The sequence below is a fragment of the Phyllostomus discolor genome, chromosome 8, assembly GCF_004126475.2.
Source record: "Phyllostomus discolor isolate MPI-MPIP mPhyDis1 chromosome 8, mPhyDis1.pri.v3, whole genome shotgun sequence".
Classification (NCBI taxonomy): domain Eukaryota; kingdom Metazoa; phylum Chordata; class Mammalia; order Chiroptera; family Phyllostomidae; genus Phyllostomus; species Phyllostomus discolor.
This window is the reverse complement of record NC_040910.2, coordinates 90,862,238-90,873,020: the sequence shown is the minus strand read 5'-3', so window position 1 is coordinate 90,873,020 and position 10,783 is coordinate 90,862,238. Positions and strand designations below refer to the sequence as shown.

General features: G+C 54.6%; 1 protein-coding gene and 1 long non-coding RNA gene across 3 annotated transcripts in view; one reads left to right on the top strand and one right to left on the bottom strand.

Annotated features, from left to right (window-relative positions):
* Positions 1-1,141: 1,141 nt before the first annotated feature.
* LOC118502175 lies at positions 1,142-2,634 on the bottom strand. Its single transcript, XR_004904871.1, has 2 exons — positions 2,419-2,634; positions 1,142-1,347 (listed from the first exon to the last, which is right to left on the bottom strand). It is a non-coding gene; the product is annotated as an uncharacterized LOC118502175 (long non-coding RNA).
* MRC2 (mannose receptor C type 2) overlaps positions 2,180-10,783 on the top strand; it is a 52,648-nt gene continuing 44,044 nt past the window's right edge. For both annotated transcript variants that reach the window (XM_028519907.2, XM_036033537.1), the window contains exon 1: positions 2,180-2,497. In XM_028519907.2, the coding sequence (XP_028375708.1) occupies positions 2,377-2,497 (121 nt within the window). In that variant the 5' untranslated portion in view covers positions 2,180-2,376. The remainder of the gene's footprint in view (positions 2,498-10,783) is intronic.

Genomic DNA, 10,783 nt, shown 5'->3' with positions numbered 1-10,783 from the left:
AATGCAGTGTGTAACCCTGGCTGGCTGAGCAGGAAGTCTTGGCCTCCACAGAGACTGGAACAGGGCGTCAGAAGAGCAGGCATCATTCCCTGCTAATGAGACACACTTTCGTGCTCCTCAGCCCTTGAGTGGCCATTTCTCTGCCTGGAATGTGGCAAAAAACCATGTGTTACTTGCCCCACTAAACCAGACTTCTAGGGCTGCTACCTAGTTTGCGCATCTTCGCTTTCCCAGCAGCTGGCACAGAGCTAGCAATCGGTGGTTGAATTTTACCAGGGTAAATGAAATGAGAGAGCGTCTGTGTGCTGGGCAACTGGGGCTGGTTCTGGCAAGTGGGGGGTTTCCTGGACCCATGTCATTTTGCTGGTGATGCCTGGTAGTTGGCATCTGCCCTGCTGTGGGAAGGAATGCCAAACCCTACTCAGGCTGGTGGAGCAGAGCCATCCAACCCTGTTCCAAACTTGGGGAGCCTTGCCCAAATTCCCCTTCAGGGGAAATTTGGTGAGGCCGGTGGCTAGCACCTCCAGAGATGGAAGCCTATAGGTTGACTTTGAGCAAACTTTTTTGGCTACTCAAGACCAGGATAAAAACAGTAGCTTAGCTAAAGCTGGCCAGTCCTCAAAACACTTGGGGGTAACAGGAGAGATGTGAGAATCGGGAGCGAGAGAGGATGATCTTTGAGGGTACTGGCCCCAGCATAGCCAGTACCCTGCAGGGTCCTGGGACCCCAGGACGTGCCATACTAAGTAAGATGTGTCCCAAAGGGCTTCAGTGAAGCAGCAGCTGCCAGAAGGGACGTGGCTCTGTCAGACCCGCCCAAGCTAACAACGGAGTGCTACAGGCTTGTAAGGTCTGATTGCAGCCATTTTTGTTTAGGGCAAAAATGTAGATAATGGGAATCTTCCTGGGCGACTGCAGAGTATTTTGGTGGATGCTGCCTCTGTGGCCCTGCGTCCTCCACCCGTACTTGCCAAGAAATCTCAGCCCGCCGGAGAAGGGAAGAGGTACTTGAGCATCGTGGGCCCCACACCCTCGGCTGCAGAAATGGGGAAAGCTTTAACCAAGGCAAAAAAGTAAAAAAAGAAAAAGTTATTGCCAAAAATATCACTGCGATGGACAGCACAGGAAACAATAAAACGTATGTTAGTTTCATATTGTTTTTATTTGATTACTCATGGTGAGAGAACGTGAATCTTCTCCACATTTAGGGTCTCTAAATGTCTCAGCCTGGCTCTGAGCCCAGAGATCCCAAGAGTCTTTTCCAAGGTCACTCAGGGAATCAGAGGCGGAGGTGCGGTTCGACTCCAACATCCTGACTCCCAGTCCAGGGCTCTGTGCTGCAGTGACCTGTTGCATAATACGGAATAACTGTGGATTGTCTTCCTTTTTATGAAATTTCCATTTGGTCCTTTGCGACCAGCCAGCCACTCGCTGCTGATGAGAGTGATGATGTCTTCTGGGGCATCCAGTGGACAGATTTGCCCTAGCTTTCTGGATGCAGCCCCAGCTAGCTAGCGAAAGCACTACACTCCTCTGCGCCAGGGACCTGACATAGGGGTTGCACAAATGCTGAAACAAGAAGTGCCAAAGTTTGCGCTCCGCCCACGGTTCAGGGGCCCTGCCACCCCTTCCCCCAATTTTCATCCCGGTGGTCGAGCTCTGGGCCCCGCCCCTTCCCCACCAGACCAGAGGAGGGATCTTCCCAGGCGTGAAGGTAGCGGATGCTCGGTGACTAGAGAGAGCGGCGGAAAAAAGGCTGGATAGAGGGGGCGCCAGCAGCCCGAGTGTGGCCGCCAGGGTCAGCTGCGCGCCGGTGACCCCGCCCCCGCCCAGCCGGGCCTCGCAGTCCACGTCCGGCCACGCCGAGAAGTGTGCGGAAAGTTTTGCAGTTGCTTCCCCGCCCGCGCCAGCCGAGGAGTTGTGACGCAGCGTCTGGGGCTCCGGGCCCGGGCGGAGAAGAGAGGGAAGGCGAGGCAGGGAGAGAGAAACGGAGAGCTGGAGAGCGGGCACGCCGCCGGGGCCCTCCTCGACCCAGCGGATCCTCCTCTCCGCCTCCCCTCCCTTTCCCCTCGGAGCTCTTTCTCAAGCCCCAGCCCCACGCCTCCCCCCTCCCCTCCCAAGCTGCCCGCTTCCCTTCCCCTCTGCCCCTCACACCCTCCTCCTGGGTTCTGCGCTCCTCCCCCCTGCCCTCCCTCCGCCGGGCCTGCCTCCTTCCCTCCTCTTCTCCTCCTCTCCCCGGGAGGCATCACTTCGTCCCGACCCGGAGGAAGACGCAGCCCCTTGCGGGCGGTCATCACATCCCAGTGCGCGGCTGCCACAGCTCACCGCACCCGTGCGCCCTCGGTCCCCGTATCCCCTGAGTGGCGCGCTGTGGGCATGGGGCCCTGCCTGCCAGCCCCCGAACCCTGGCTTCATCACCTGCTGCGCTGTGCCCTGCTTCTCGGGGGTCTGCACTTGGGCCGCCCGGGCCCCCCCGGGGACACCGTCGCTCTCCCGGGTAAGGCGCTGCCAACTTGGCCAACTTGGGGGCCCGGCTGGGGGGGGGGTAAACACGGGGAAGCGAGCCTCTCTTCTCAACTTTTCCCTCCTTTTCCCTCACCCCCTCCGCGCACGCGTGTGTGTGTGTGCGTGTGTGTGTGTGTGTGTGTGTTTGTGTGTGTGACTGGGTTTTTAAAAATCGTCTCCGCTTTTCTGAAAGCGGGGAGGAGAGGGGGAGGAGCGTGCCTGGAGGTGGGGGAGGATCTGAGTGGAACCAGATGTGGCGGGCAGCGGGGGAGGGGAGCCCGGGGGTCTCGAACAGCCTCAGAGGAAGAGGGCGGGCTCCGGGAGGACCCCCGCTCCAGCCTTCCCGGACCACCCGGCTCCTGGACCTGCGGGGCGCGCCCGCAGGAACCGAAGGCTCCATACAGTAGACTCCAGTTCGGTCTTTTTGCTTCTTCCCAGGACTGATGGGTTATGATTGTTTTCTAGTGATTCGTAAAGGCTTGTGTGCCTTTCTGGAATCTCGGGGTGCTTATAATTTTCTTTTCCACACTTGGTCTTTAAGGTCAGCTTGTGGCATGCGGCATCCTCACTGCTTGAACGGAGATCTGTGGGCCAGTTTTGTGCCACCAGGATGCAGCAACAGGCTGGACAGAGCGTGTGTGTGTGTGTGTGTGTGTGTGTGTTGTTTGGGTGCCTCTGGCGAAACTGGCACCACTCCAGAGTAGACAGATCTTGGGCAGCCAAAGAGCTGCTAAAGATGCAAAAACCCAACTAACAAAAAACAAAGATCTTAAGCTGTACATTCTCTTTCTGCTGCTCTTTCTAAAGGGTGACAGTGAAGTGTGGGGAAAGCCAGACCCCTCACGGAGATTCTGAGCGTGAAAAAGGAAAGACCCACTTCCTGGGGGGCTGGCATGAGTCAAAGCTGGAATTGCCGGGGAGTGCAGTAATTACAGCCCAGTGTCGGCCCAGCTCCGGCTTGCTTTACGTTTAATTTGGGGATGGGGATGAGTGAGAGGGGATAGTCAGTGCAGTGTTTGCAATTTTATGCAAAGTCCAGACAGCCCCATGGCCATCGCTTGCTGGGCTGGCCCACACACCAAGTGTGACGCTACCAAAACACTACCTGCCCCCGTTGTGCGGATGGGTGAGGCAGAGGTCTAGTCACAACAGGTAGAGGCCCCCCTGCTGAATTTCAGACCCACCTGGAATTGAATGTGGACCAGCACCACCCAGGTCCCTAACTCCCCAGCCACTGCAGGTCGGGGCTCACTGGCTGCCCCTGCCTCCAGCACTCCTGCCTGTGTCTGGCTCCTCTGTGAAGGAACCCAGAAGGCAGGCAAGGGGGGAGGTGGAGGAGGAGCAAGGCGGTTCCAGAGTCCCAGAGCACATTTTAAAGCCAGGGCCTGGGAGGGTCGTGGCCAGAGAGCTGGCCCGGCCTTTCTCCCCGCAGTGGAGCTTTTGACAGAGGGACCTGGAATTATCTAGTGAGAGGCCCTGTTAGGGAGGTCACCTGGAGTGCCCCCTCTGCCTCCCGGTCTCCTCCCGGCCCCTGCCCTCCCTCGGGCTGTGTCCCTGCGCTTGTGTCCCCTACTTCCCAGTGGCAGTGCATCCATTGCTGCCTCCACTGAAGAAGCTGTGGGGTGGGATGGGGTGGGGTGGCCCGGTCTCCATGGCAGCAGTTACGGAAGAGGAGGGTGAAATCACACGGGGTTGCCCCTGCACATCATTGTATCCTCTGTCCAGAGTGCTCCTCCTGGAGGCTGAATTCCTTCCTCATCCCGCTGTACCTGATGAATTAGGTGGTTACTGGGAGGAGCTTAGCAGCCCCACGATCCGAACGGCCCCATTTGGCCCCAGGAAATGCTTGTGGAAGCTAGGATTTGGCTTAGCAGGCCACCACTGCTGGAGTGAACTTACCCTGGGGACAGGGGTGCCGGTGGGTGGCTTCTAGTGATTTGAGAGGATGGAGCACCGCAGCGCCCCTGGGCGGCCGGGCAGCAGTGCGCGCCTGGTGTGGGCTGGCAGAACCCGTCTTTTCTCCACCTCCATGGGATGCCCCCCAGTGCTCATGGCTGGAAGACCTTTCTGTTAATTTGTTCAGTGACTGCATTGTACAAAAATATTTTATTAGTTTATTTTTAGAGAAGAGGGGAAGGGAGGGAGACAGGGAAAGAAACACCGATGGGTTGCCTCTCGCACTGGCACACACCCCGACAACGGGGGACCCAACCTGCACCCCAGGTGTGTGCCCTGACTGGGAATCAAACTGGCGACGTCTTGCTTTGTGGGGAGGATGCCCATCCCACGGAGCCGCACCAGTCAGGGCTAAATGACTGCGTTTTAGAACAGCATTCACTGTTCAGTGCCGAGCCAAAGACTTGAGGAGGATGGAAGGTACAGAAAACTGTAAGGTGCATCCTTGGAGAAAAGGAGGTGTTGCTGGGGGGGGAAACGTGGCCTACCGCACAGGGAAGGGGGTGGGCAGGGATCCGCTGGCGGGGTGCCTGCTCGCGGCCAGGAGCCAGGCTCAGTTCTTCATGTGCAGTTTCTCATTTAATGCTGATAAGAACCCAAGGATGGAGGCCTTGTTGGGCCCATTTCACAAATAAGAAAATGGAGGCAAAAAGGGGTTTCATCATTCACTTCGAGTCACACAACTAGTACGTGGAAATCTGGGGCCGCTCGTACTCAGTGTCTGGAGGCTGGAGAGGCTGGGGCGAGGGTTCAGCAGGGCTCCCTGGAGGGAGGCTGGGTGGCACCAGGCTTTGCAGAGGCAGGGAGGGGAGCGGAGAGGGCGAGGCCAGGAAGGTGGGCCGGGCTGTTGGGGGGGTCATGTGGCAGCTGGCTGGGCCAGGGTGGCGAGTTCCTGAGTGGGGTGGGTACGGGGGGAACCTTGAGTGAAAGAAGCCAGAATGGGGGAGCGACTTGCCAGCTGGCAGTGGGGGTCCCTGGAGAACCCCTGCAGGTTTGCTAGCGGAGGAGTGAGGTGCAGATTGGACAGTTGTCGGGAGCTCCAGGGACGCGGATGGAGGAGAGGGGGAGACCTGGGGAGTCTTCCTGTGAGGACAGAGTTTGCTGTCTAAAGGACAGGGAGGGAGGGAGGGAGGCATCCCTTCTGAAAGGCGTGAGGTACTTGCTGCTCCTGCCAGAGTCAGCCCGACAAACTGCCTGCACCACTGCCACCACCCCGCCCCCCCACCCCCACCCCCGGCTCCCAGTAGTTGGTCTTCTTATTCCAACCCAGTCCCCTTCTGTGAGCTGCCAGGGCAGGAGTGGTGCCCACCTGAGCTACGGTCGGTGCTAGCATCCTTCCTCACACCTGCCCCCCTCTGCCCCCCAGGTCCCCCCGGCAAGGTGAGGGTGCGGGCAGGGGAGGAGGAAGCCCTGGTCTTGGCCCCTGTTTGTTCGCACAAGAGAATCTTGGCTTTCTGATGCCTTCGTGGTAGAGAGATTTGGGCTGATGAGATGATGTCAGGAATACCTGGACATTCTCAGAAGGGCATTGTTTGCATTCACCACTAATTTAAGCATTAATTAGGCGCCCACACTGCACGTATAGGCACGGCTCTTCTACACCTTGTCACCCTGGGAAGGTGTTACTGCTGGTACACACGGGCAGCACATCAGAATGTGAAATCGTTTGCTCAAGACCACCACCACCACACCACTTGAAAGTGGTTCCAGCAGGATTCGAACCCAGGTGTGGTCGCTGAGCATGAAATTAAGCACTTCAAGGGTATTTGCTAGGAAGAACTGGAGAATTCTGCTTTATGGGCTTTCCCCATAGCTCTCAGCCCCCTCGAGCATCTCTTGCTGTGTCCTCCTGAGAGGAGCTCCAGGAACAGTGTAGAGGGGGCAGCTCTGTGACATCTGGCTGCCTGGGCGCTTGTCTCTCCCACAGTTCAGTGGGCCCAAGAGGCTGGGCCCAAGCCTTGCTAAGTGTCCTCAAGGTATGTGAGGTGCCCACCTTGAGGAGGCCATGGATTAAGTGAGTGACGGAAGGGGCCTGATGGAGGAGGAGCCAGCCCCAGCCCAGTGCCCCAGCCTCCCTGAGGTCAGGGATGCGTATGTTCCCTTGTCCGGTCAGGGGATGTTCACTGAGCCTGCGCAGTGCTGAGGGCAGGGATGACCGGGGCTTGGTCTGTGGAGTCCACCTTGGTGCCCGCCACACACCTCCAGTGGGGGTCCCCGCCCTCGGAGGGCCTGGGCTTTGCTGAGGGAAGGTGTCTCTTCCTGTTTAGTCCTCCACGAAGGTGGGGAGGGCCTCCGTCTTTGGACTGGATCCTGCGAGTCTGGGTGGGGTGGGCCATCGCAGCTGTGGGGCAGCTCTGGGAGCTCACCTGCACCCTGCACATCCCCCTTGCTCCTCAGTCAGGGGTGGTGTCAGTGAATAGGCAGACTGGATGAAGGCATCTGTGGCCCCGGGGACCTGCCGGCATCAGGCAGCTCCAGCCCCTTAGGAGACAGATTGGGGTGGCTCCCTGAACTTGACCATGGGCCCATAGGGAACTTCACTGGATAGTTCCTTTCCTCTTCTTTGGACTTCTGGGTCTGCTCTCCCTAGCCCCTTGACTATGCAGCCCCTGCCCACCCTGCTTGGCTGGGCCCTAGCTCTCTGCCTCAGCCCTTCCCCTCTCCCAGAGCAGTTTCTCCGACTCCGCATTCTGCACCCACGGCTCTGGTTCTGCTAGTAGGGGATCTTTTTGGCTGTGGAATCTCAGCTTCTTCCCAGGTCACTGGCCCCTGCTTCCCCCACACCCCATGCCTTCTGTTCAGCACAGTCTGCTCCATCCTCCCTGAACCACCGCCTCCCCACCTCCAGGCCTTTGCACACAGCGGTCCCCCTGCCTGGGATGCCCTTCCCCTCTTGCTCCCTGGCTGCACCTGCCCGTTCCAAGGGGTCCTGATCACTGCCTCGTGGGATCGAGTGGGCTGAGGAATGACAAGCATCTATATGTCACTTGTGGATAAACCCCGGAAATAGGGGGAGTCTCCCTTTGTTTCTCCAGGACTACCACCAAGAGGACATGGTGAGAAGCTTCCGTGGTGGGCTTGGAGCTCCTCTAGGGAAACACGCAAAGCCAGTTTCCCAGCCTTCCCCGACAGCCTCAATGAGTGTTAGGGAGGGGAAGCAGATGCCAGGCTCCCGGTGTAGACTGAGGCAGGAGTGGGCGTGGCCCAGAGTGTTCCCGCTTACAGTCCTCTGGAAATGGAAACCGGGAAAGGATCAGTGGGACCATCACGTTTTTTGTAAAGGTTGTATTTATTTTTAGAGTGCAAGGAAGGGAGAAAGAAAGGGAGAGAGACGTCAGTTGGTGGCCCCTTGCAGGTGCCCCGAATGGGGACCGGGCCCACAGTCCAGACAAGAGCTCCTCTTGCGTTTCATCACTGCCATCCACCCGCGGGAGCCCCTTCCTCCCTTCGGTTCCTGCACAGGTCTCAGCACAGTGCCTTGGACACAGTGGCATCTAGTAAATATTTATGTATTCATTTAAGGTTTTATTATTTGTTTTTAGAGAAGGGGGAAGGAGAGAAAGAAAATGAGAGGGAGAGAGAAACATCCATCAGAAACTTCGATCGGTTGCCTTGCATCCCGACCAGGGCCCGAACCTGCAACCCAGGCAAACACCCGGGCCGGGAATCGAGCTGACAGCCCTTCGCTTTGTGGGATAACGCCCAACTGAGGCACACCGGTCAGGGCATGCTAAATGTCTATTGAAACAGAAAAAGAAAAATAAAGAAAGACCAAATAAGTGTGCCAAAGAGCCCCCCCACCCCAGTTTTACTGAGATATAATTAACATAACATTTATTAGTTTAAGGTGCCTAACATAACGCTTTGATATGATATATTACGAAATGATCGTCACAGGTCAACAGCCATCACCTCACATAGTTACAAAATATTTTTTCCCTGTGATGAGAATTTTCTGTTTGTAGTAGAAAGGCAGTGAGGAGAGTCATCCTTCCAGAGTTTCAGATGATGTCACAATCATAAAAAACATATGGCATTGAATACACAGAACATATTCCAATGGGCTGAAATAAGTCCCAGCAGACTTAAGCTGTTATAAGAAGTTAATGCGAGACACACCAGAAAAAACACACTAATGGGGAAAGGAATCTTTCCTTTTATAGTTATTGGACAACTGGATTATAATTTAAAATTTTAAGGAGGGATGGTGGGGGGAGGGGAGAAGGTTTTCAGGAACAACAATAAAGGACACGTGGTCAGAACCAAGGGGGGTGGAAGCAGGGGAGGGAGGTGGGGGTGGCTGGGGCGGGGTAAATGCGGATAACTGTAACTGAACAACAGTGAAATAATTTTTAAAGATAATTTAAAATTTTAATTTCAACTATAGCTGATCACCTTTGAGGAAACTCAGATGGAAAGTTGTCACATAGAAAGCGCAAAGATCTCTAGGGGTTAAAGATGCAACTTTCTTTACGTACATCGTTAAACTCGCAAAAACAGAAAGCCCAACCCCGGCAGAGCCAGGCGAGCGCCGGGCTGTGGGCGGGGGGCCTGCAAACTGGGTCAGTCTCTCAGGGCTCCGTCTCAGACGGTATGTCAGAAACCAGATATGTGACACTTCGCAGCCTTTGACTTCCTAATTCCACTTTCGGGAATTCATAAGGCATGAATCCCGCAGAGAAAAAAAGTTCATAGAAGGGCTCTTCGTGGTTGCAAAAGAAATTGGAAACCACCTAAACACCTGACAAGAAAAGCACAGCTAAGCAAACTGAGATACCCTAGCCCGATAGACAGTGTACGGGGCTACCTAGGTGGCAAATACCCAGCTAGTGTCAGTACATAGGAAGATGTCTAAGAGGGAAGTTCAAGACCACAGGGCAGTCTTACATAATTTGCACCCAGTAACATTTGGGTGAGGATGCATGCCTGATCGCTGGTGTTCGTTCATTCATTCAGTTAACTGTTTGTTTCTGTTTTCCTGAGCACTGACAGTGTGCAAGGCATGGTATTTATTTGGTGTTTGGTGAACAAATCGGGTGTGGTTTCTACCTTCCCAAAGCTTGTATTTTGAGAGCAGTTCCCCAAAATGGAGAGCGTAGGGTTGATAACCTGCCTGACCTGAGAGAATTCCCTGAGCCAAACCAGCCTGGGGCAGTAGCCGTCCACCAGGAAACAGCCTTGCAGCCGGGCGTGGTCGCTGAGGGCAGGGTTTTCTGGTGTGACCCGGTGAATGCCTACCCTCATTTCTGAAGGATCTGAGACCGTAAGAGCACTGGTGTTTTGGAAAAAGCCTAGAAGCAGCACTGTTTAGAATAGCCAAAACAAAACCAAAAATGCACATCAAAAGAAATGTGGATAAGTCACAGATACAGACACACCATGAAATGTAATGCAGCGGTGACTGAGTGAACCTCTGCTACGTGCATTATCATGGGTGCATTTCAGAGACATATTGTGGAGTGGGGGAAAATCCCAGGACTACGTTGGTGTTATACCCTCTGAAACCATTGGAAAAGGTGAAAAAAAAATACATAATGCAGTGAGGAGCTATGTAGTCCTCAGCTAAAGAACCAACTTTTAACATTTTGCCACATTTGCTCTACCTCGTGTATGTGTGTGTGTGTGTGTGTGTGTGTGGTGAAGCTGTAGGCAATTATAGATGGGACATTTCACACTTAAATACTTCACCATGTATCAACTAAAAACAAAGACATTCTGTAGAACCATAATACCATAATCACACATACAAGAAATATAACAAGTGAAATTATTTTTTTTTAAGATTTTATTTATTTATTTATGTATTTATTTTTAGACAGAGGGGAAGGGAGGGAGAAACAGAGAGAGAAAGAAACATCAATGTGTGGTTACCTCTCACATGGCCCCCACTGGGGAGCTGGCCTGCAACCCAGGCATGTGCCCTGACTGGGAATTGAACTGGCGACCCTTTGGTTCACAGCCCGCGCTCAATCCACTGAGCTACACCAGCCAGGGCTATTTTTTCTGATATGCAGTTTGTGTTTGGATTTCTCCAGTTGTTTTCTTTTCTTTTTTTTAAACAACTGTCCAGGGTCCAAAGTGGCATCATGTCTCCTTAATCTCCTCAAACTATGACCGTTGCTTGGCCTTTTTGTCTTTTAAAGATTTTATTTATTTAATTATTTTAGAGAGGGTAAGCAAGGGAGGAAGAGAGGGAGAGAAATATCAATGTGTGGTTGCCTCTTGCCTGCCCCGCACCAGGGACCTGGCCCGCAGCCCAGAACTGGGAACTTTTCAGTTTATATGCCGGTGCTCAGTCCACTGAGCCACACAGGCCAGGGCT